We start from the raw sequence: 26,735 nt of genomic DNA, 5'->3' as shown, positions 1-26,735 counted from the left end.
GGGAAAGAGGATTGGGTGGTCAGGCGTGGTTTTTCAGAGGTGGTACCATTTGAGGTACCACCTGAATGACATGAAAGAGGAAGTCTGGACTTGTTTTTCTAGCTCAGCATGGCCCCCTCCTGTTCTGACCCTCTTTCCTCAAACTTGCTCTGCTACTGAAGGCATGGAGTGTTGTACCCCTAAAAGTTTAAGTGAATGATACAGCTCTGTGTAACCTGTTTTTTTTTTTTTAAAGTATGTCTCCTACACTAACCTAGATCTTTATGGCTACCAGTACCCTGCTACATCTTTTTTTTTTTTTTTTTTTAATTTATTTAATTATTTTTGGCTGTGTTGGGTCTTCGTTTCTGTGCGAGGGCTTTCTCTAATTGCGGCGAGTGGGGGCCACTCTTCATCGCAGCGCACGGGCCTCTCACTGTCACGGCCTCTCTTGTTGCGGAGCACAGGCTCCAGACGTGCAGGCTCAGTAGTTGTGGCTCACGGGCCCAGTTGCCCCGCGGCATATGGGATCCTCCCAGACCAGGGCTCGAACCCATGTCCCCTGCACCGCAGGCAGATTCTCAACCACTGCGCCACCAGGGAGGCCGTAACCTGTTGTTTTTGACTGAACATTTAACCTTTACTTGATTTTATCCATTACATTTTTAACGCATATATAGTAAAGTACTCTTCTAAATATTATTTAGTTAATTGATATGTTTATGATTTTTGTCTGGGCCATTTTCTCGGCTCTGTCACTTATTACCCAGAAGGTAGGCGGTGGTGTGTTGGTAAGGGTCTAACTACCAACTCTCTGGGAGAAAAAGTTCTGATTTGTAGTGTTTTCCAATTTCCTTTGTGTAATGCTTCCACTGTGACTGATTTCAAGCTACAATGTGATGTCACTGAACACAGAGTTGAGAAGAGTTACACAAGGTCGGTTCTTATTAGCCTGTACAAACTGGCTCCTTCACACCACTGAAGGAAGGTTTTATAATCTGTTTTACAGGTTGGGATATTAAAATTCAGAATTGTTACAGGGTTACACAATTAGTAAGTCGCGGGCCAGTCAGTGAACATTTTAAGCCTCTAGATATTCTGATGTAATTGGCTTGGACCAGGAGTTTTTTTTTTTTTTTTTTTGCGGTACGCGGGCCTCTCACTGCTGTGGCCTCTCCCGTTGCGGAGCACAGGCTCCGGACGCGCAGGCTCAGCGGCCATGGCTCACGGGGCCCAGCTGCTCCGTGGCATGTGGGATCTTCCTGGACCGGGGCACGAACCCGTGTCCCCTGCATCGGCAGGCGGACTCTCAACCACTAGCGCCACCAGGGAAGCCCCGGACCAGGAGTTTTTTATGGTGTTTTTTTTTTTTTTTCTGTACACGGGCCTCTCACTGTTGTGGCTTCTCCCATTGCAGAGCACAGGCTCCGGACGCACAGGCTCAGCGGCCATGGCTCACGGGGCCCAGCCGCTCTGCGGCATGTGGGATCTTCCCAGACCAGGGCACAAACCCATGTCCCCTGCATCGGCAGGGGTACTCTCAACCACTGCGCCACCAGGGAAGCCCTATGGTGCTTTTTAATTGTCTTAGAAACTTCCTTAAAATTAAATTTTTAAAAATATTTATTTATTTATTTTGGGCTGCGTCGGGTCTTAGTTGTGGCGTACAGGCTTCTCTCTAGTTCTGGCATGTGGGCATCTCTCTAGTTATGGCCCACAAGCTCCAGAGTGCGTGGACTCGGTAGTTGTTGCACAGTATGTGGGATCTTAGGTCCCCAACCAGGGATTGAACCCGCATCCCCTGCATTGGAAGGCAGTTTCTTAACCACTGGACCACCAAGGAAGTCCCTTAATTTTTCTAATAGATATGGTAGAAAAGGGGCAAGATACTCAACTTCAGGGACAGACTAGAATCCATGTGTCATATTTCTGGGCACAGTAGGGTCTTGACTTGCTATTTCAGGGACATACCAAAGAGGGGTAAGGACCTGGAAATAGAACCCCCCTCCCATTGGATTAATACACTGGGGCAAGGAGCTATGGCCAGGCTGTGTACGAACCAGGAGAAGGAGCTGAGAGGAGTCCGGCCTAACCAGCAGAATCTGTTAGCTAAAGCATGTGGCCAGTGGGCAGTTTGGACCTCTACTTCGGCAGTACACTCTCATACTGACACCCTGGACACATGCAGTGACTGGAAGCTTGGGCTTTGAATTCAGGCTGCCTAGGACAATTCTATCATTTATTATCTTTAAGGCATGAGCAAGTGGTTTAACTTTTCTAAGCCTCAGTTTTCTCATCTGTAAGATGGGGGTAATAATGTCTATTCCATCAGGTTGTTAGTTTTATAAAAACCCTAGGGTGCTCCAACATTTGGAGATCAGGCAGAGGAGGAAGAACCAGTGAAAGAGACTGGAAAGCAACAAGTGGTCTAACGGAAGCCTGGAGGAAAACGTGTTAGAAGGAGAGTGTGGTCCTCTGTGTCAAATCTGCCAGAAGTTCAGTGCACATGACAGAGAAGTGATGACTGGATTTTAGCAAGATGGAGTGACCCTGATAAGAGCAGTTTTGGTGGAGCAATAGGCATGATGTCTGATTAGCACAGGTTGAGATGAGATGGTGAGATGAGTACATGGAGACATCATTGTAGAACATCGTTATAGAACATTATAATAAAAAGTTGAGGAACCCAGCAGGATCCACCTCACACCAGAGGGCCCACATCAACAAGAAGTTTGAGGGTGATGGGAGATTGAGAAGTGGAATGGCAGTTGGAAAGGAATGTGAAGTTAAGGGATTTTTTTTTTTTTTACACTAGAGGTATCATAACATCTCTGTATATGTTGAAGGGAACAGTCCACTGGAGAGACATTAAATGATGCAGAGGAGAAAGAGGATAATTTCCAGGAGATAGATGAAATAATTGAAAAGATGAGAAGGGATGGGATCTAGATCCCAAGTGGAGAGGTTGGCCTTGGGAAGGCACAGGGATGCTTCATTGATTGTAGCAGTAATAAAAACAGAGAGTGTGGGTATAAATGTAGGTAGGTAGATTGGTTGACTTTTAGCTGTCCAGGTATAGAAATGGAGCAGATAGCAGTTGGGTTTAATCTCAGAATTTGGATTCTGCCAACTAGTCGGATGAAGGAAGTGAGTGGTGAGGGAGGTAAATGTGTTTGCACGGAAGTGGTTCAAAGATGGACCATAGGATCTAAACTGGGTGAGGAGGGAAGTAAGGGCCTAAGGGATGGATAATATAAAAAGATGGTGAGAAGAGTGGAATGGAGGACTTGATGAGGTCGCAAAATTTCTGGACTGGGAAAACTAGAGCAGGTGAGCTGAATGGATGAGTCCATGGTCAGAGAATGGGATTCTTGAAGATGTCAGAGGTCGTGTAGTTATTGTTGCAGGAAAGAGAGTAGGGCACTGGAGGATGTTCACATCCCAGGTCACATCCGAGTCCCTGGGATGGCTGCCAAGTGTGGGTTCTTGGCTTTGCGCAGGAAAGAATTCAAGAGCGAGCCATAGTAAAGTGAAAGAAGGTTTATTCAGGGAGATGCACACTCCATAGACAGAGTGTGGGGCATCTTGGAAGGCAAGAGGCACCAGGGTATGGGCTTGTCAGTTTTTATAGGGGTGGGTAATTTCATAGGCTAATGAGTGGAAGAAGTATTCCAGCTATTTTAGGAAGGGGAGGGGATTTCCAGGAATTGAGCCACCACCCACTTTTTGACCTTTATGGTCGGCCTTGGAACTGTCATGGCACCTGTGGGTGTCTCATTTAGCGGTGCTGATGTGTTACAATGAGCTGAGCATATACTGAGGCTCAAGGTTTAGTGGAAGTCGACTCATCTGCCGTCTTGGACCTGTTTGGTTCTAATCAGTTTATGTCGCATCCTCAGGCTGTGTCATTCTTTTAGAGATTGTGCCCTGCCCCCTTCCTGTCTCTTTATGATGTAGTGATGATAGTCATGTCAAGAGTATGACTCTGAAATTAGGTGGCTGAGGTCAGGTGGAGGAAAAGATTATTGGAGGTGAGGGGGTTAGGGAACTGAGAGACCAAGGTGTTGGATTAATCATCTACCTGGATGTTGAAGTTACTTAAAGTAGTAGCAAGAGTAGCAGTATTGGGCTGGCCAAAAAGTTCGTTCGGATTTTTCCATAAGATGGCATGGAAAAACCCAAATGAACCTTTTGGCCAACCCAGTGGGAGGAGCCAAGCGATAGAATGAATGTCTTTGACTGGACTTGGAAGCATGCTGAAAAGTCCTTGGCAGATGCTAGGGAAACTACTCAACAACACATCTATAGGGACTTCCCTGGTGGCACAGTGGTTAAGAATCCGCCTGCCAATGCAGGGGACACGGGTTCGAGCCCTGGTCCGGGAAGATCCCACATGCTGCGGAGCAACTAAGCCCGTGCACCACAGCTACTGAGCCTGCGCCCTAGAGCCAACGAGCCACAACTTCTGAAGCCTGCATGCCTAGAGCCCGTGCTCTGCAACAAGAGAAGACACCGCAATGAGAAGCCCGCACACTGCAACGAAGAGTAGCCCCCGCTCGCCACAACTAGAGAAAAGCCCGCACACAGCAAAGAAGACCCAATGCAGCCCCCCCCAAAAAAAAAAAAACTGTAAAACCTCTCTTAGGTCCTTTCTTTTTGGAGATGGTCGATTGCTGATTTCACATCATCCCAATTCTGAGTTTATTCCCCAATGTTGTGATTGTCCTCTGAGAGCTTTCCAGCTCCTTTACATTACAAAAGAACAACAACAAACCAACAACAAACAAATAAACAAACAACTCAGTAAATCCTGGAATCTTCTCTAGGCTATTTAATAAAACCTGCCATCTGAATATGTATTTGTGTGTGACATATAATGTTCATAGTGTATAGTAATGTTAATGTTTATAGTTAAAAGTGTGAATCCACTTTTATCTCCTTTCATATAAATGAGAATAAAACAGGTTCATCCCTTTTAGCCTTCGTTCATGTATATTTATATGATGTGCTGTGTTTTAAGGTTCTGTTTCTGCAGGTCTGGCATCTGCACAGGGTTGTGCAGACAGCAGTTTTATCTCTATAAGCTTGCATAAAGTATTTGGGCTCTTCCCTGTGTAATCTTGTACAAACGTCTTATAAACAACACCCCCTGAGAAGTCAGTGGCCACCCTCTGACCTCCTAGAGCTAGATACTGCATTGCTGACTTCAGGGTGGTCCTTTGGAATAATGTTTTGCTTGGGACCAGGAAGATTTTTAAGGCTGTGAAAACACTTGCAGCATGAGGAGAAAGTGGAATCTTGATAATACAGCTTTATGAAATACTGAAGTAAACTTCCCACGTCCAGAATAGCAGAATGTGAAAGGCTCAAGGCTGTTGTTTCAAGTTTTTAGTTCCAAGGTTTGCCACACGAGGTTTGCTTTCTCTTCAGCCCTCCCTGTCATGCTTGCTTGCTTTTAGTGCTGCCAAATGAGAGAAGCTTCCAGAATGCTGCTAAAAGCAATAATTTGGAGCTTATGGAGAAGCTGTTTGAAAAGAAGGTTAACATGAGTGCTGTGAACAATGTGAGTAGAAATCACAGATGTGACAAGTGACAGTGGTGTGGGTTTACACAGTCCAACTGCAATAAAAATAAAAGTGATTCCGCTAAATGAGATGAGGGAGAGCTCCGTTGCTGGCAATTCCATAATGTTTAAGCTAAAGGTGGAATCAAGCAGTGGAAGAGGCTCTGGGTGTTTTAACTGATCTATTCCACGGGCAAGCGTCCAGGGTCTTTATGTGCAGCTGTACTAAGTCTGTGGGTGGACAGTGAAGCCAACTGTCAAGGTTATGGTCCTGGATGATAGTTTGTGGATCACTTTGGCCTCAAACATTCTGGAAAGGCAGAACATCTTTTGCTACACGGTTCATCATTGTTTTCTCGCCAGTGATGTCCTTTATGGTTGGGGCATTCCAAATTTAAAATCCAATGGAGAGTATGGGTTTGCATTTTATTGCTTTTGAAATATAGTTCATCTGCATGTTGGGCAGTGAGGCCTCTTCTGAAACCTGGCTCTCACTTGTTCTTCAAGTGCCTGGGTTTAGGGGAGAGGTCCCACTGCCAGACATATGGATTTCCTACTGCTTGCTGCTGTGGGGGTTTCCTGACAGCCCCACCAGGCAGGGTTTATCAAAGTGAACAGACTGGGGGCTGTGTCAGTTGTTTAGGACAATTTGTGGGGATGGCAGAGGTGGATGTAATGCTAAATGAAGCATAAACTTTAAGACACCTGCTTGCACAGACTCCTGCCAAGGCACTGGGAGGACTCTAGCAGTGTGTTCCATTGTTATATGATTTTGTAAAATCTGAAAAAGTAAGAAATTTTAACTGTAATCCATTAAGCTTTCTGACTCTGGCTTTAAAGAGGGCTCCCAAAGAGTGTAAACTTGACGTTCCACAAAACCTGGATCTATCCCAGGCAATGAGGTCATAGAAACTGAGGTCATGCATCATGTGCAGTGGAAGGGTGTTTAACAGTTGTGCATGTGTGTGTGTGAGGGGATCTGTGTTTATGTGTATGTGGGAGTTTATGTGTCTGTGTATATTGTGTGTGTGTACATGTGTATGTCTGATGTGTTACCTGTGTATACCATATTCATTGTCCACAGACATTCTAGAAAGAGTAGAAGAATAGCAAATTTTTACAGCATAACAATTTTAGGAACAAAAAAAAAAAGGAAGGGAATCAAGGAAGGAAGGGAGCAAAACTTAAAGAGATAAGCAGGGATCTTTGAAGGTAATATCTAGATTAAATTGTTGAATAGGTAAAGCAATAATCATTTTTCCAAGCAGCAGGAAATAGATTCTCCAGTGTACTTTTATAACCATTTGAAACTTTTTTCCGTATAACTTTCTGATATTTTAAACCATATTTTTGTATTAAAGTACTTAGAGAGAGAGTACACTTAAACTTACAGTCAGTGTAGCAAGTTATTGTAAACTCCTGATGAATTATATTATGCTTTCTAATGACATCTCTTTTAGTCCTGTTTACAGCAAATTGTTGACATGGTTACTTCTAGAGTTCCTTAAAATCTGTGATGACAGAAATGAAAAAACATGGAAGTGGTTTTATTGAATTATCTTGGATGGTATTTTGATTTGCATCCTTATTCATGAGTAAAGTTAAAGGGGAGTTTATAAGCCCAAATTTTTTTTTTTTTTTTTTTTTTTTTTTGCGGTACGTGGGCCTCTCACTGTTGTGGCCTCTCGCGTTGCGGAGCACAGGCTCCGGACGCGCAGGCTCAGCGGCCATGGCTCACGGGCCCAGCCGCTCCGCGGCACGTGGGATCTTCCCGGACCGGGGCACGAACCCGTGTCCCCTGCATTGGCAGGCGGACTCTCAACCACTGCGCCACCAGGGAAGCCCTATAAGCCCAAATTTGACATACTAGGATATAGCTCTAGACTGCAGAAAATAGCAAGGGTAACTCAAATTTAGTTTATCACCAATTTAGCTACCAAGGAAATCAGATTAAACAGTTCTCAATTTTTTCAATAAATTATTTATGAGAAACAAAGGATAGTAAATTCTTTGGATGCAAGATCAGTATCTAGAATGTGGGAAGTATGACATGTGTTTCAGTTACAAGCAAAACATCCGTTGTCTGAAGCACGTCAGACTGTCTCTAGACATCCTGGGAGCACCAAGTTGGCTTTTCTTTGAAGCAAAAGATATTTATAGCTTTCTTTCTCTCTGTGTGTTTTTTCTTCCTCCCTCCTTCCTTCTTTCCTTTCCTTTCCCCATCCATCCTTCCTTCCTTCCTTCCTTCCTTCCTTCCTGCCTGCCTGCCTGCCTTTCTCTCTCCCTCTCTCCCTTCCTTCCTTCCTTCCTTCTCTTTCTTGATTTGTTTGTTTCAGTAAAATTTACAGTCCGAAAATTACAGAGGAAAGAACCATATATGGGGCTTCCCTGGTGGCGCAGTTGTTGAGAGTCCGCCTGCCAGCTCAGGGGACGCGGGTTCGTGCCCCGGTCCGGGAGGATCCCACGTGCCGCGGAGCGGCTGGGCCCATGAGCCATGGGCGCTGAGCCTGCGCGTCCGGACCCTGTGCTCTGCAACGGGAGAGGCCACAACAGTGAGAGGCCTGCGTACCGCAAAAAAAAAAAAGAACCATATATGGATTGAACTTCTAGGAAGATTTTTTGTTATGCATTATCAACATGTCCTACCATTATTAATGATTGCATACAGGAGAAATACAGCTTTTACTCTCTAGTTGAAATCCATACAATCAGTCATAGGTTATGCAGTGGATTTCAGCTTGAGGCATATCCTCCAGTTGTTTGCTAAATTCTCTATTATCTAACAGTAGAGAAATGCAAGATTATGCTGGATACAGTTCTCACTACTTTCAAAGGCTAGGCAAATAGTAGATAAATAATCAAAACACAAGCACCTGATAGAAAATTATGGCTGTTCAAGAACCAGGAATCTTGGGCTTCCCTGGTGGCGCAGTGGTTGAGAGTCCGCCTGCCAATGCAGGGGACACGGGTTCGTGCCCAGGTCCGGGAAGATCCCACATGCCGCAGAGCGGCTGGACCCGTGAGCCATGGCCGCTGAGCTTGCACGTCTGGAGCCTGTGCTCCGCAACGGGAGAGGCCACAACAGTGAGAGGCCTGCGTACTGCAAAAAACAAAAACAAAAACAAGAAAAAAGAACCAGGAATCTTAAGAAGGCTAAATAACAATCAGATGACTGAAAACACAAATTGTGTTTCCTCAGATGAAGCGCACAGCCCTGCCTTTTGCAGTGGGGACAGGTCATTTGTCTGCGATGGATTTCTTGCTGAATCACAAGGCCAGGGGGTTGTTGCTGGTGAGGTAACCTCGTCTTCGTTGGGGAGAATGGATCGGAGCATAACCAACGTAAGGGGAAAATCTGGCCGCTTGGGTTATCTTTTCTGCACCTACACACAAAATATTTCCATTGGCAGTGTTCATTTTGGAAAGATCTATTTAGAGAATACGCATATTATGTGCTTTTTGTATTTGATAGTCACCAATTGTTTACTCACTACCTATAGGATTTACGCTTTTATTTATTTTCCCATATTGACCTTATGGCCAGTAGCATGCATTTGTAAGAATAAAATGGTTGCCTAGAGTGTAACTGGGGGCATAGAAGACAGAAGCTAACTGGACTCAGGGACATTAAATCTGGAATTTTCCCTGTGAACTCTGATAAATAAATAAGGCGTATTAAACACATACTGTGTACCAGGCACCAGTCTCAGGACTTTGATATTTAGTGCCCCCAGCCTTGTGAGAAAAGTATTGCTATAATGTCCAATTTACAGATGAGGGGCCTGAGACAAAGAGAGGTTAAGTATCTTGTCCCCAAAATTACATCTAAGAAGGAGTGGAGGCAGGATTTGAACCTGGCTTATATGATTCCAGAGACCATGGCCTTAGCCACATATCACCTTGATGATTTATCTGCCTAGACATCAAAATCCACCCTAAAGATTTTCCACGTACTTTTCCCAACTTCGTTTAATACTTTACCATGGAACAAGGAAACCAGTTAGGCTGGAGAGACCCAACATCATGTTTATCATCTCCAGTTGCAAAAGTAGGTGATAACCTTGGCTTTTAGTTAATCCAATGGATGATAGTTCTTGAGTCTTAGTTAATCCAATGGGCCATGTTTTTGAAAAGTTAAACTATTCAAAAAATTCTTAAAGAGCTATTCTATTTTTTCCCTGGACTGACTCTTTGGAGGGTAAGACTCAGCATTGCTTTACCTTCATGTCTCACAGGGTTAGGTTTAGTATGTGCTTAGTAAATCTTTGGAAGATGAATAAATGAAATCAGTTCAAACCAATTGGTCACCTTATTGGTTATCTTATTGGTTTTGTCGGCACTCATAGACATGGCCTAGACTTCATAATGATGAGAGTTTCTCTTTGTTTCACCAGAGGGACACATCCCTCTCTGTCTAATTATTGCTCTAGTATTGGTAGGCAAGTGGATTGATAAACAACAGAATCAGAATGAAGAAAAACCCCTTTTAAAAAATTGGCACTGCAGGGCTTCCCTGGTGGCTCAGTGGTTAAGAATCTGCCTGCCAATGCAAGGGACACAGGCTCTTGCCCTGGGCCAGGAAGATCCCACAGGCCGTGGAGCAACTAAGCCATGCGCCACAACTACTGAGCCTGAGCTCTAGAGCCCGCAAGCCACAACTACTGAGCCCATGTGCCACAACTACTGAAACCTGTGCACCTAGAGCCTGTGCTCCGCAACAAGAGAAGCCACGATAATGAGAAGCCTGCGCACCGCAATGAAGAGTAGCCCCCGCTCACCGCAACTTGAAAAAGCCCGCGCACAGCAACGAATACCCAGCACAGTCAAAAATAAATATAAATAAAGTTTTTAAAAAAATTTTTTAAAAATTGGCACTGCAAGCACTCCAACTTAATGAGTGTAATAAGTTGTATTACAGTTATAATACTTAAGGAACATGTTGTTTAGGTCTGAAAATTATCATTTGATTATTTTTTTATGTTATTTAGCCTGCAAAAGATGTTTTGGTAATAGACATGATTGCCAAGAGTCTAGTTTTATTTTAACATTGAAACCCAGATACAATAACTTTTTATTTTACTTTAATTTTTAAATTAACATACTGTTCATTAACTTTCTTCTTGGCATACAGCTTTATGAATTTTAACACATGTATAAATTCATGTAACCACTATCACAATCAAAATACAGAACAGTTGCATCATCCAGAAAAATCCCTTATGCTGCCTCTTTGTAGTCAAAACCTCTTTGTAGTCAAACCCTCCCCTACCCTGGCAACCACTGATCTTTTCTCCATCTCTTTAATTTTGCCTTTTTGAGAGTGCCATATAAATGATACCATATAGTATGTAACCTTTTGACACTGGCTTTTTTCACTCAGCAAAATTTCTCTGAGGTTCATATGTTGCATGTATCAATAATTCCTCCCTTTTTATTGCTGAATAGTATTCCAGTGTATAGATATACCACAGTTTATTATATCCATTCACCAGTTGAAGGACATTAGAGTTGCTTCCAGTTTTTGACTATAACAAGTAAAGCTGCTGTAAACATTCGTGTACAGGTATTTGTGTAAGCATAAGTTTTCATTTCTCTAGTGTAAATAAATACCTAGAGAAGTGAGATTACTGGGGCATATAGTGAGCTATATACAAGAAGCCACTAGACTTTCTTAGAGGGGCTGCACCATTTTCATTCCCACCAGCAACGTACTAGGTTTCCATTTGTTCCACATCCTCATCAGCACTTGGTATTGTTATTTTTCTCCCTTAATTTTAGCCATTCTAATAGGTTTGTATTGGCATCTCATTGTGGTTTCCTTTGCATTTCTTTAATAGCTAATTATTATTAAATCATATTTTCTTGTGTTATTTACCATTTGTATATCTTCTTTGGTGATATGTCTGTTCAAATCTTTTGAACATTAAAAAATTGATTATGTTGGTTTTTTTAAATTAATTTTATTTGATCTTTGCAACAACCTTGTGTGCTTGGTACTATTTTTTAAAAAATATTTATTTGGTTATTTATTTATTTTTGGCGTGTGGCAGGTCTCAGTTGCGGCGCGCGGGCTCTTTGTTGCAGCGTGCAGGCTTCTCTCTAGTTGTGGCATGTGGGCTCCAGAATGTGAGGGCTCTCTAGTTGTGGCGCACGGGTTACAGAGCATATGGGCTCTGTAGTTGCAGCACGCAGACTCCCTTGTTGTGGCACGCAGGCTCAGTAGTTGCAGCGCGCAGGCTTAGTTGCCCCATGGCATGTGGGAATCTTAGTTCCCCCACCAAGGATCAAACCCATGTCCCCTGCATTGGAAGGCAGATTCTTAACCACTAGACCACCAGGGAAGTCCCTGTTTTAATTGTTGAGTTTTGAGAGTTCATTATATATTCTGGATCCAAGTCCTTTGTTAGATATGTGATTTGCAAATATTTTTTCACACTCTGCAGCTTATCTTTTTAGTGTTTTTCATAGAGCAGAAGTTTTTAATTTTGATGAAATTCAATTCACTTGTATTTAAAAAATGAATCTAGCTATTGGTATTATATCTAAGAATGATTTGCCTAACTTAAGGTTATGAAGATTTCTCATATTTTTCTTCTAAAACTTTTATAGCCTTGTGTTTTACATTTAGATTTATCATCCGTTTTGAGTTAATTTAAGTATAAAGTTATAAGGAATCTGGTATATGGATGACTGATTTCTTCAACACCATTTGACACCAATGTCACCAGTTTTTAACACTTTTGCCGTGCTGTTTGGACCTGTGCGCTATCCATGAGCCAGTCTGAGACCTGGGCAGTGGTCTACCCCATAGTTCAGTTCCCCAAGCTTCTGTCACACTGTTTAGGGTCAGGAACATGTACAGGTCCGGGGGGAGGCCAGTAGTACATACACAACTTATGGGGTTGCTTTCTTGAACTCCCTCCTCTCCAAGATCATCTCCCCTACATTCTCCACCTACAGGGCCCTTCTCCACCTTTTCCTGGTCTTCTGAATAGAAAGCCAAGGGTGTAGTATCCCAGCTCTGCTGTGTACTTCCCACAATTATGTCTGCCTCTGGGACTAAGAGAGGAAAAAAAACCCCTTTTCCCCCCTTCCCCACCAGCATCCTCCTCTTCTGACCACAGTTCCTCGGGTCAGAGAGAAGGATTCCCTCTGTCACTGCTTGCCCAGTCACTGCTCCTACCCCTTCTACTGTGGGGTTGCAACTTTGGGAGTGAGGCTTGCCTGGGGCGGAACCAGAAGAGAAAACAAAACAAAATTAGGATTTCCCCCACCTTCTCTGCCCTGTAGGGGCCCCCTTCCACTTCTTAGACCAGAATGGGAAGCTTCTCTTGGAGCTGTTTCTGTCCAGGCCAGTGATTTGTACTGCTTTGAGTCCCAGCTGGAAGGTATGGAAGAGAAAACAAAAAGATCAGGAAACCCTGATTGTTTGTATTTTGAGTTCTGGTTTTCTTCCCCAATCTACCTGCTGTCATTTATTCCTCAGAGTCCTCAAATAGCTGTTCCAAATGTCTGTCCAGAGATTTTAGTAGCATTTGTTGGGAGAGACAGAGTGGAGTGTACTTATAATATCTTAAACAGGACCATAACCCTAAACCTTGGACATACTGTGAAAGTGGAGAGAATTGTACAGTAAACACTGGTGTATCCATTGCCCAGGTTCAATAGCATCTTTTCTTTTAAGCCGCATGTCTGAGGATTGCCATGTGTCTAATGTATTAAACACACTACTTGTTTATGTCAGAGTGTAAGTCAGTTGTACCCAAAATGTTGGAGAGAGGTTTTACCACTTTGTTCTCTGAGTCTCTCTGAGGCTTTTCCGAACATATATTTTTATTACCCTGTATTTGAAGCATGACTCTGGCTAGCATCAGCTTCTTGTAACTTTGCCTTGGGGGACTGAAATGCTGTCAGGTGGGACATAGAATCATTCCTGATGTACCTCTGTACTCTGCCTTGAAAGATTCATTAAGTTAAGTATTTGTGTAACTAAATCAATTATTCACAGTGGCATTAGAGCATAATGAATAAAATGCGTTTTATAATTCAAGCAATGCCATGTTTGGCCAGACCTGGCAGCTTCTTTATCTGAGTGATGAGCCCTCAGTTTGACTTAGCAGTTCTGTCTTTTGAGTTCTAACACCTATTTGCAAAGAGCCAACAATGGCACCCCTTCACCATCAATATTTATTCAGTGCCTGTTGTGGGTGAGTATCAATGCCAACTACTGGGGATTCAACTAGATATAAGTCCTTGCTACTCAAAGTAGGTCCTGGGACCAGAAGCACTGGCATCACCAGGGAGCTTGTTAGAAATGCAGAATCTTGGGCCCCACCCCAGGCCTCCTGAGTCAGAATCTGCGATTTAACAAGATCCCCAGGTGATTGTTGCAGGAAGCACTGGCATAGATACAGTCCCTGCTTTGAGGAACCTACACTCTGTTGGGGAGCAAGGACTGAGACTGTAACAGGTAAGTTGCATGCTGAGGATCAAATGCATAGCCCAGAGGCTGAGGACTCCAGGTTCAAAGTGGGCAGCATCCACAAATCTGGGGAAGAGGCAGACGAGGTAAATGGAGACTCTTACTCCAGATGTGAATAAAGGATCCCAGGTGGAGTGCAGGTGGTGCCCAGAGGATAATGCAAGCATCTACTCTCAGAGCTGCTTACTCTGAGTGCAAGTGTTCCCCGGGGAGGTTATTGACCTTCTTGCCTGTCATCAGACTGGTAATGAGGACAGGTTGTCGGTGTCTGTGGGCATTTTACACTTTATAGAGCATCAGGTACTGACTACGAATGTAATCTATGACTCATGCTCATAAACTTCTCAGGCATGTCAGTCTCCTATCAGAAGACTTACTTTACATCTGTGAGGAGTGATTCTTTGCCTCTGAGGAATGATGGCTCCATTTGGAATTTATGGTTTCAGAGACTCAAGTTGTTTGCCTCTTGAATTCCTTGCTTTTGGATTTTATGATGGGTGTTTGAAATCCTTAAGTGTTGGCTGCTTTAAAATTAGGAATGACCTCTTAGGGAAAAATAGAGCTTCTATCAAAATATGATCCATCATCTATCCCAAATATTTCTGGCCTCTTTTCTGACCATATGTGAAACTAGATTTAGTGTTACTGGGTGTGAAACATTGATTTATAGGGAAGGCTAAATTACGGGGTAACATTTCTTGAAAAACCTCAACTAGTTATTGTACATCATTGTTCCTTGGGAAAAAGTGCAGAAATTGGTAAGTGTTTTCTTCACTCTAGACTTTAATAAACTGCCTCACTGTGTAGTGTGACAGCTGAAAGGTAAATATTATAGGGTATGTACATTTAGAGACGGGTTTCTCCACAGTGGCACTATTGACCTGTTGGTCAGGTGATTTTTTGTTGTGGTGGAGGTTGGGGGTGTTATAGGATGTTTGCAGCATCTCTGGTCTCTACCCACTAAATGCCAATATCTCCCCTAGGTCACAACAACCAAAAGTGTCTCCAGAAATCTCCAAATGACCCCTGGGGGCAAAATTGCTTTTTTACTTCTCCATACCCGAACTTTACTGAGAATAAGAGAAAACATTAATGCAATTTCTGGGGACAGCCAAAGTAACTGCCAAAAGACTTATACACTTTAAAATGGAAGTCCCCCACAGACCCTCATTCCTTGTTTATTTATTTATACACTATACATTTAGCAAATTGGTCTCCAGGATTACAAATACAGTTGATTATGAGAGGCAAATAAGATGTACTGAGAAGGCTTACTTTTTGGAAGGCATGTATACAGAGTTATGGATGATATTTTTTTTGAGGTCCAGTACCATATTTATGGTGATTAAATACCTAACCATTTAACATGTACAACTGTAGTATTGTTTTTATTAGGGTCTGTCTTAGCTTGGGGTGCTGTAACAAATATACCATAGGCTGAGTGGCTTCCACAACAAATGTTTATTTCTCACAGATCTGGAAACTGGAGAGTCCAAGATTAAGGCGACATCACTGCCAGCATCTTGTGAGAGCTGCTTCTGGTTTTATCCACTCTCAGTGGAGAGCGGCAAGAGGAAGCAAGCTCTCTGTGTCTGTTTATAAGGGCACTAATCCCATTCATGAGGGTTCCACCCTCCTGACCTACTTATCTCCCAAAGGCATGACTTTCAAATACCATCACATTAGGGATTAGGCTTCAACATATGACTTACCAAGGGACACAGACATTCAGTCCATAGCAGGGTCCTATCTTTTTAAAAAGGTGTCAATGACAGAGTTTTTGAGTGTTGAGCCCCTGCCCCATTTCCCCTATAAACCCTGTGGGTTTTGCTGTTGTTGTTGTTTGTTTTCATTTTAAAAGAGATTTATTTTAAAATTTTTTTCAGCTTTATTTAGGTATGGTTCAAATAAAACTGTGATACATTTAAAGTGTACCTGGTGATGATTCAGTGTGTGTGTACGTTGTGAAAGGATTCCTCCCATCTAGTTAATTAACACACTCATCACCTCATTTCTTATTTTGATGAGAACATTTAAATTCTACTCTCTTAGCAAATTTTAATTATATAAAAGTGTTATTAACTATAATCACCATGTGATACATTAGATCCTCAGACCTTATTCATAGTTAATGGATGATTTTTTGACAAGGATAAAAGGAAACAGAAAAGCAGACACATGAACTTACAATTAAGGATGCTGAGGCTTAGAGTTAACTAAGTTGACCAAGATTATAGCATTTGAAAGTGGTAGAGCCAGAGTTTGAGGTCAGTTTCGTTTGAGTCTACAGATCATGCTCATAATGTCTGCTCTATATACTTCTTTAACTTGGAACTGAGGGCGCAGGTCTCAATTTTCCTCAGGTTACAGCCCTCCAATCCCCCCTCCCTGAGACAAGTGTTAACTGCTGGCTGTTTCCTTTCACACTTCTCTTCCTGTTCATTTGGTGTACAAGTCTGAGTACCCCCAGCATCACTGCAGGTCACTAGGTCTTGAGCGAAATCTCTCCTTCAGCTTCTTTTATGCATGTGTGATTTTACTGAGAGAGTATATTTTAAATAATTTATGCATAAATAGAATTCTTTTTATAACTTCAGTCTTTTCTGTTTCTTCTTTTTTGTGTAGTTTCCTCTTCTCCAGTAACTACATTTAACAATGTGGGATCTGTGTGTTTATTTCTATACTTTTCCTCATGCTCATATAATCATATCCACATTGGGTTTTTTTTTTAATATTAATTAATTAATTAATTAATTTATTTATTTATTTATGGCTGTGTTGGCTCTTTGTTGCTGCGAGCAGGCTTTTTCCAGTTGGAATGGGCGGGGGGCCTCCCCTGTTGCCGTGCACATGCTTCTCGTTGCAGTGGCTTCTCCTGTTGCAGAACACGGGCTCCAGGCATGCAGGCTTCAGTAGTTGTGGCTCACAGGCTTCATTAGTTGTGGCTTGCGGGCTCCAGATTGCAGGTTCAGTAGTTGTGGCACATGGGCCTAGGTGCTCCACAGCATGTGGGATCTTCCCAGACCAGGGCCTGAACCTATGTCCCCTGCATTGGCAGGCGGATTCCCAACCACTGTGCCACCAGAGAAGTCCCCATATCCACATTGTTATCTATCTATCCACTTACCCACTTATAATAGATATAGATACATACATATACACATATGAGTTTTTGGTCATAGCTAGTTTTATAAAAAATGGGGTCGTATTATATTTTCTCTGCATCTTATTTTCCACATTTAACAACTACCTAATGGAAGTCTCTCCATGTCAATTGTTATAGCCCTAATTAATTATTTTTAATGCTTACATCATGTGGTATGACTGTTCCCTGATTTGTTCAGTGTTCCAATATTGATGGACATTTACCTTGCACTGTTTTAAGTGTTGCAGTTAATAACCTTATTTATATAACATTAAGTCCTAAAACTTATTTTCATGGGATAGAGTCCCAGGAGTGGGATTGCTGGTTGTATTTAAAATTTTAATAGATATTGCCAGATTGCTTAAACTATAATGGTTTCATTTCTACTAATACCTTAAGAGAGCACATTTTTGGGTCCATTTTTCAATGGGTTTAATTGCCTTATTCTGTTGATTTGTAAGAGTACTTCATGTATTACAGAAAATAACCATTTATCTTTATTAAGATACATTTAAAAAAATCTATCATTTGTTTATTGTCTTTGTTTAACATCTTGTTCCTTTTATAACTTTTGAATTAAAACACTATACATTATAGTCTAGATTTTCTTCTAATATATTTATTGTGTGCTTTTTTTGTATGTATGGTATGATATAGGATTTAATTTTATCTTTTCCCAGATGAAGAACTACTTGTGCCTATACCACTTATTAAATATATTCATTGTCCCCATAGAATTGAAACATCACCTTTGCTGTATATTAAACTGTCATTTCTTAATTTTCAACAGTTAGGTATTAACCTAGCTTTTGTTGGCTGAGACAGTGTGGTGGCTCACCCAAGTGACAGATTCCTTTCTTCTCTTTTCTGGAGGAAGCATGGCTTGACAGTAATTCACCTTGATCCTGGTCTGGAAGCCTTGAGATCATGCTCATGCTGGTTAGAGTTGGAGCAGACCAGAGAGCCAAGAATCAGGTAGGTATGTGGATCACACCTGGACAGAAGCCCTCTCCTCACAGTGCAGGAGGAGAAGGTTGCAGTGTCATTGTCTCCCCTGCCCTGGCTCTCTTTAGGATGGAATGAATGCCCTCCACTTTGGGGCTCAGAGCAACAACATGGGCATTGTGGAGTACCTCATTCAAGATCTACACCTGATGGACTTGGACCAGCCTGATGAGGTGTGTTTGCTGTTGGGTGGACAGGTCTCAAATACACTCCCACTAAATTCTGCTTTCTTCCTGCCCTTGCAGAAACTGCCAAAGCAGCCAGCACAGACAGACCTGACCCTGTAGCTGGATCCTGTCTCTGTCTGGCAGACCACAGAGCAGATGGAAATTGTTGGTGCCTGTGGTGGCCCTAGCACCTGCATGTGGGGAGGGCAGGAGGTATTGAGGAAGCTGCCTCTACTCCCTCATCCTGGCCAGGGGTGGACAGTATCCACCCTGTTTGGGTGCTTGCATTTTACTCGATTATGCCTGGCCTTTTGGGAATGTATTTGACCCAAGGCTGTGCTGTAATGAGCCGTGGAATATAGTGCAATTTTACCATATCCATCTGTATTTTTTTCCTTTCATAAGAAGTGATATAGTAACAGCTACCACTTATGGAGTATTCGTTAGTGTGCTTGGCCCAGAGGAATGCTGTGTCCACACATTATTTCAGCGAGAGGTCTAGGGTCTGGCACGTATGGATGCTTAACAAATCATTGCTGGATGAACGAATTATACTGTTAATCCACACAGTAATCCTATAAAGAAAAAATATTTTACTTATTTTCAAAGGAAGTCTTATTTTTACTGATATTTGAGGAAGTTGAGGCCCAGAGAGGCTAGGTACCTGGTCTGAGGGCTCCAAACTGAGAAGTGACAGAGCCAGGGTTTGAATTCCGGTTTGGTTGACTCTAGGCACCATGCTGCACCGTCTCCCTTCTCAGAGGGCAGTGGGCATTGCCCATGTGCTAGGGACTGTCTTTTCCCTGGAATATCTCATTCTAAGCTTTTTTCATAGGATGATATCGTCTGTGGGATTGGCATTTGGAGTTTGAATGGAACCTCTTTTTCACTGTGCCTCTAGAACTTTACTCTCCATTAAAGTCTCTCTAGAAGTTAATCAGTAATATTCGCTTTGTTTCACCTCTTTTAAAAAAACCTTCACATTTTTTTCTGACCTCAATCTTAAAAATAATAACAACAAAAGCCATTTCTTCAAGTGAAGTCTATAAATTTATTTTACTTCTTCTGAATATGACTGAACAACTATACCTTTACAGATTGGAGGCAGACAGACTTGGGCTGAGGCCTGGGCATATATTAACTATGTGGCTTTAGCAAGTTCTCCAACTGCTGAAATCCTCAGTATCTCCCTCTGTGCAATGGGAATAATAAAACCTACTTCATGGTAGCACCAAGGCATGATGGGGTGGGGGGTGGATGTCTTGACCTCCATGTCATTTTTTATCAGCAATACCTCCATTCTTTGATAGAAATGGTTTTGATGCTTCCTCAATCTTATATACAAATACCTATGCCAGTGAGCAAAATGGCAAGCCATTCTACCACCCCTTTCCAATCAGACGCCACCCCTAAGCCATTCCTATGTAGTAATATATCAGAGTGTTCACTGCTGGAATGCTTAAATGAGTTAATGACTATAGAGCACTTAGCGGAGAACCTGGTACTTGGTAAGTGCTCACTAAATGTTAGTTATTATAACAATTATTATAGGGTAAAATGCTATCTAATTTCCTCAAACTGATAACCATAATCAAACAGCATTTAATGTCAGGATGGGGAAGTCAGACATTCCAGCTTGATCCAGGCTAACTAGGAGTGTGGCCTATGAGTGAATGCCATTCAATTCAGTTCAGCAGATTATATGTTCAGGACCTGATTTTTTGTTTGTTTGTTTTAATAAAAGGTATTTTAAACTGAAGCATAGTTGATTTACAATGTGGTGTTTGCTTTCTGCTGTAAAGCAAAATGATTCAGTTATACATATATATACATTCTTTTTAGTTAATTTTAATTTAATTTAATTTTTTTATTGAAGTATAGTTGATTTACGATGTGTTGATCTCTGCTGTACAACCAAGTGGTTCAGTTATATATATTACATTCATATAATATATATATTCTTTTTTATATTCTTTTATCTCAGGATATTGAATATAGTTCCCTGTGCTATACAGTAGGACCTTTTGTTTATCAGGACCTGTTTTTGCGGTACGCGGGCCTCTCACTGTTGTGGCCTCTCCCCTTGTAGAGCACAGGCTCCGGACGCGCAGGCTCAGCGACCACGGCTCACGGGCCCAGCTGCTCTGTGGCACGTGGGATCCTCCCAGACCAGGGCATGAACCCGTGTCCCCTGCATCGGCAGGCGGACTCCTAACCACTGCGCCACCAGGGAAGTCCCTCAGGACCTGTTTTGTGTGAGAACTGGATTGTCTTCCGTTTCATTGGGCTCTGGATGCTTTCACGGGAGACGGCTGGGTGTGGGGAGGATCAGGCAAGCTGAAGGGGCTCAAAGACCAAAGCAGTTTGTGGGGAACCTTCCCCACTTCTGGAGCTTCTGCTGGTCACTATCTCTTCGGCAGGCTCTGGGCTTGTCCTGTTCCACTCCTCTTCCTCCAACTCTGACTATTTGTTGGGGAAAAGGCTGAAGAGCCCTGGTAGCAGACTGTGCAGAGCCAGATAGATGTGAAGCTAAGAGGACCTAAAATTAAGATGGGTGGAGAGACATACGAGGAATGAGCAAATAATGAGTTCACTGGGTCATCTAGGGAGAGAAGAATCTCTGAGTCCAATTTTAGTCCTAAAGAAAGCTGGATTAATCAATAAAACGACAAAGTCTGTCCTTTTTCTGAGATCTATGAGTGAGGTCAAGGATACTGGCAAAAGCCAGTAGGAACTGGGATCAGGAGCTCAGGGTCAATTAATTCAGCGTTGGGTTTTCCATCTGTATTTGCTTAAAGATACTGTGGAGCTCATGAAATGCACTGTATAGAAAAGACTGCTCTGCCTTCACAGCGGGGCCTTCCTCCCTAGTTTCTTATCCACAGAAAGTGATGGAGAGCCTTTATACCTGCCCAGTGTTAGTAATCCTTCTCATTAGCCTAGAGGGAACTCCAAAAGCTAACAAGGAAAGCCTTACAGGGAGGAGGTCTTTATTAACAAAATGGATTTAACTAGGCCTGGAAGAGGTTGGGTGAGATGGGAGAGATGGAGGACACTGGAGTATACTGAAGTTTCTCCCAACTCCGTAGCTCTAGAAATCATGTGGCCTCTCCAGGGGAGAGAGATTAGAGCAGCCAGGAGAAGTCATAGGTGAAGCAGTCTAGATACTTAGAATCTACATGTAAACTCCCACCTAGTGATCAAAAATAAATACTCAGACTAAAATGTTTGGAGAGGGAGGGACACAGAAGGGAATGGCCTAAGAGGCCACTCATTTATCTGTTGAATGTTTATAAAGTTTGATGGTACGATGTTAGGTTGGTTTCAGCTGCATACGTCGGGGAACTTCCACTGGTTTAAAGGAATCTATATATGAAGTCTCTAGAGGTCCAAATGCAAAGAAGCATCCTTTTTTTGGAGGACTGGGGATAATAATCATGAAGGGATTTGAGAAGACAGTTTCCTATGTGGACCTGAGGCCCACATCTAACAGCCTTGGATTTCATCAAACCTATTGACTCCCATCTGGGGAGAACTGACCCAGCAGCTCCCCTTCACACCAGTTCCATGCCTTCATATGCAAGACACTGCTCTTTCAGCACTTTGTACTCATGGCAATGTTCTTGTTCTCTCTCAAATCTCTAGTTATTCAAGGCCCTGCTGGTTTTCCCCTTCAACTAGGGTTCTGCTGTGGATTCCTGATCGCAGGGTGAAGGGAAATGTCTTGGGTGTGTAGACATGCCCAGGAGGCACCGGGGGGCTTCATGCTGGGTTCCACCGGCCTTCTCTCCTCAGAGGCTCTCCAGGGCACCCTCTCTGGGATCCCTGTGGGAAGGGATGGCCAGGTTGGACTTAAGGTGCACATTGAATGGCTGTTTGTGAAACATTTACCGAACTTGGTAACTTGTCAAATAACCCTGGCAGTAAACTTAAAAATGAAAAATAATTTCTAATGAATAATTGCAACTCCTCAGACTTATTCACGTGCAAACAATTTAAATGCATTGAATTAGGACATGTTAGGTTAAATGCACATTAAGTTAATAAAGGAAAAAGGAACCGGAATTCTGGACCGTCCTTATTTTTGTTAATTAAAAAAGGGATTCAGGATCCCTTCCTGAGCTGGGAAGTTGTTGTGGTTTGTGTGGGGCTTGAAGCTTGAGGCCCTGACACCAGGCTCCATAGTCCTCCAGGCTGGAAAATCTCCCTGCCTTCCAAGTGAGGGCAGTCTCAGGTCTCCGAGGCTGCACTGGATAGAGGCCCACTTGAGTGTAATTTAAAAGTGTTGGGTGGTTAAAAAATGAAATAAGACATAAGAAACTATATATTTTTTAAAAACCCACATTTTTGAAATTCTTGTTATTTTGCCTAATAACTTATACTAGAGATGGGAGAAAAGATTTGTATCTCATTTTACTGTCACCTCATCTTTCTTCATGCTACCTTTTGATATGTTTATAAGATAGAGACTACATTAAATGTTCTTATTTTGTGTAATTTGGCTTTCACTTTTTTTTCTTGATGATAACATTTTTTAAAGGGCATACGAAGTTTAAAGTAATAGCTGTTTTCTTGGTGAGGAAAAATGTTTTGTCTTTGATAACCTCCCATTTCTTACCAGACTAGGCTTTCTTTGTGGATGGGTCCTTTGTCACTCTGTTTAGGCATGCAGAAATGCAAGACTTTTTAGCAACCAAGGATAAAAGAGTACGGCCAGTTTAAAGTTGAACAGACTCCTGATACTTCTGGTAGTATGTGTCCCCAGACGGCTCAATATGTATTAGTTAGAATTCTTTTTGTTATGAGTGACAAAAATCCAGTTTAATCTAGAATAAACATTAAAGGTAGTTTATTAACTCCTAACTAAAGAGTTTGAGGGTGTATCTGGCTGGCTTCAGGTATGGCTGGGTCCAGCTCTTTTTTTTCCTCCCAACTCTTGGCTGTCTCTGTTGGCATTATTGATAGGTTTACTCTCCACATGGTGGGAAAGATGGCTACTAGCAGCCTCAAGTTTTATATATGAAAGCTCACAGGTGACTCTGATTGGCCTGTGGCTTGGCACGTGACCATCCTGAACCAAACACTCTGACCGAGGGGTAGATGGTGGAAGAGGCAGGAGCTATAATGAACAGCTCCACAAAAATGGGGCACAGGGGCTGTTCTCCAGTGGAAAAGATGCGGACAGGAAACAGGTCACCAGTGCTCTTTCCTGCTGTTCCAGGGCATTAGCAACCTTTAAAGGCTGTCTCCACCCATTTCTTGTCACCTGCTCCCTAGCCAGAAACACACACTCACACTGAGTTATGTACTCCCACAAATCGCCAGCTCAGGTCCTGCATTTCATTATGATCACTCGTATGTGTGTTCGTCTTCCCTAACAGACTCTGAGCTTTTTAACATTGGGGTGCCATATTTTTTATCTTGGCCACTCGTGCTTAGCACAGTATCTGACATATACATAGGTGCTTAATAATTGTTCAATAAACAAGTGACTGATTTATAAGGATGTGTGACTAAATGTTTTCTTCTGGTATATCAGCAGTGTTTCCCATCCTCCTTTTTGTGATTTGTTTATATGGACCTTTATCTGTTGTCAGTATTAGCAGATATTTGTATAAGCCAGACACAGTAATTTTGTCTCTGTCATTTCCCAAGAGCTGTTCATGGCTCAAGACTAGATCTTGATCTTCAGTTAGGGGTCTAATCTCACAAGCAGCAAATGGAGGCCCCAAGCAGTTTCTGTCTCTTCCCTTTGCCCTTCCTTAGTGATTCGATGAGAACCATCGATAATGAGTCAGGATTTCAAACTCTGAAGGGCTGGGGATGTAGGTCTAATTGACCACATATCTGGCTGAAGAATACAAATGAGGTGAATTTTTGGTGCCACTTTGTTTCTCCGGCCTCCCTACATGCATGAGTGCAGAGCCCTGGAGGGCTGATCTATACACACTTTTTTTTGGCCATTGATTATTTTAGCACTTTTCCTTCCTTTCTCTTTAAGTTGTCAGAGAATCATGAGCCGCTATCTCAAGTTAACAGTGACCATTATCTTTTTTTTTTTTTTACATCTTTATTGGAGTATAATTGCTTTACAATGGTGTCAGTTTCTGCTTTATAACAAAGTGAATCAGTTATACATATACATATGTTCCCATAACTCTTCCCTCTTGCATCTCCCTCCCTCCCACCCTTCCTATCCCACCCCTCCAGGTGGTCACAAACCACTGAGCTGATCTCCCTGTGCTATGTGGCTGCTTCCCACTAGCTATCTACCTTATGTTTGGTAGTGTATATATGTCCATGCTACTCTCTCACTTTGTCACAGCTTACCCTTCCCCCTCCCCATATCCTCAAGTCCATTCTCTAGTAGGTCTGTGTCTTTATTCCTGTCTTGCCCCTAGGTTCTTCATGACATTTTTTTTTTCTTAAATTCCATATATATGTGTTAACATACGGTATTTGTCTTTCTCTTTCTGACTTACTTCACTCTGTATGACAGACTCCATTATCTTTTTATTATCTTGCATTAGCAGGAGATCAGATAACAAATCTAGATTCAGGAACCTTCTGATAAAGAGTCTTGTATCTTGCTTTTCACATTTCAAACGTCTTGCTAAGCTTTTAGTTAATAACATATCAAGCCAATCTGTGAATGTTTTCTTTAATCAAAGAAAATACTTCTGCTATTTTGCCAACCCAACTTCTTTTCCTTCTTTTAAATATCTCAGGTTAGAAAATTGAGTTTTTTATGGGTATTTCATTGTTCTCGATGACATTTTGGCTGTTGAAAATGCAGTCTCCCTTTGCAATGTGAAAAGTTGGAGAAATTACCGTAATCAGAAGATTCTGCACTTGAACCTTCCTCCCCAGCAAATCACACCTAAACGTCCCTCTTAAGCTATATTCTCTGGATCATTCCTAATTTCTCCATCCCATTTCATATTGACCTATTCTCAAGAGTTTTCCCGTTGATTCTTGGTGAACATTAGAGGTAAATATACGAGCAGGCAAGGAGAGCCTAAAGAGAAGCAGTTCACACATGTCATGTCTGAATGAGTCATGTAAATATTAAACCCTGGACAATTTCTGCTTCAAACATTTTTATCAGTAAGGCAAGACTTACTGAGCAATACGCAGGTGACTCAGATGGGGTCTGGCACAAAATCAGCTCAATAAATAGTCGAGTGAAAGAACTATTCAATAAATGCAGAAAGTTGGTAAAACTGTTACATTTGAAAGGGAATCTCATTGTCTGATTGTGAGGTGGCATCTCCCCAGGTGCTTTTGGGAAGACCGTTTCCAAACAGTCCTTCTCTACCCCCATAAAAATGATTCTGTGCTGATGCGGAGTTCCCACAGTTTGGGGCAACAACTCAGAAATGGATCTGGTTTGAAGTGAGAGGAATTGTTATCACCCTCCGCTAGGAAGGCCCCAGAATGCTGTGACCAGAATCACCACTTTGGCCTCCTCGCCATCCCCTCCCCTCAAACTGCTGCCCACTTTTTTGGTTGTCTTGCCGGCTCAGTAAGTGTATAGTGAACACTGGAGTTTATGATTGATTTTCAGAAAGGAAGAAAACCATTTCTTTTGGCGGCAGAGCGGGGCCACATTGAAATGATAGAAAAACTTATCTTCCTTAATCTGCATACTTCAGAAAAGGACAAGGTGAAATGGACTTTTATTTCTTTGCTGAGTACCAGAGAAAGGGGAGTGACAGTTGAGGTGTAGATTTGGTGATGGCATTTTGGTGAGCAGTAGAGTTGTTCAGTTGTTACTACAGTCAGAGGGAATCATCGAATATCCAGGTGAAATCAACCCACTTTTTCAGTGGATCGTCCAGATTGCCAATTTTGCTCCATAAATGTCTGTGAAATCAATGGACTACATGGAATTTTCTACTGTCAACTCCAGTTGCTCTTTTCTTCCACTGAGGTCTGCGGGAGACTCAGCCCCACCTGACTAGGGAGGGAAACACTGGGTGGGCATCCATGTCTATGTGCATATCTTTGATACTTTCCTTAGGAGAAATTCCTAGATGTAGAATTGTGGGTCAAAGAGTTCTGCACTTTTTTTTTTTTTTTGAGTTCTGCACATTTTGAAATCTTTTGGTATGTATTGCTAAAACTACCTCCCAGAAATCTTTCACCAGTTTGCCTTCTCAAGGTTATATAGAATTACTTTTATTGTCCCACTTTTGCTAGCAAATTAGCAGCAAAGGTAGAGCAAGGAACATGGATGGATTTTTCCCTTCTCGTTCAAACAGCTATTTATCTTCATTTAACCCTTTGAAAGTATGAATTTCACTTAAAACTGTGGAAAACATGGCCACTACTCTAGCCACAGCTTTAACAGTCTAAAGTAACTCATGGCGGTTCATTTGTTAAACCATTCAC

At 42.3% G+C, this 26,735-nt stretch overlaps 1 protein-coding gene across 1 annotated transcript in view; it reads left to right on the top strand.

Moving 5' to 3' along the window:
- The window catches only part of ANKDD1B (ankyrin repeat and death domain containing 1B), a 56,447-nt gene that overhangs the window by 2,866 nt on the left and 26,846 nt on the right, over window positions 1-26,735 (top strand). The window contains 6 exon segments of the mRNA XM_007461614.1: window positions 5,439-5,542; window positions 8,742-8,839; window positions 18,043-18,068; window positions 18,071-18,144; window positions 18,243-18,347; window positions 25,909-26,007. Of these exon segments, the coding sequence (XP_007461676.1) occupies window positions 5,439-5,542; window positions 8,742-8,839; window positions 18,043-18,068; window positions 18,071-18,144; window positions 18,243-18,347; window positions 25,909-26,007 (506 nt within the window).

This window comes from Lipotes vexillifer, unplaced genomic scaffold (genome assembly GCF_000442215.2).
Source record: "Lipotes vexillifer unplaced genomic scaffold, Lipotes_vexillifer_v1.1 scaffold779, whole genome shotgun sequence".
Lineage (NCBI taxonomy): Eukaryota > Metazoa > Chordata > Mammalia > Artiodactyla > Lipotidae > Lipotes > Lipotes vexillifer.
Note: the sequence above shows the minus strand (reverse complement) of the source record. Positions and strands in the feature narration are given on the sequence as shown.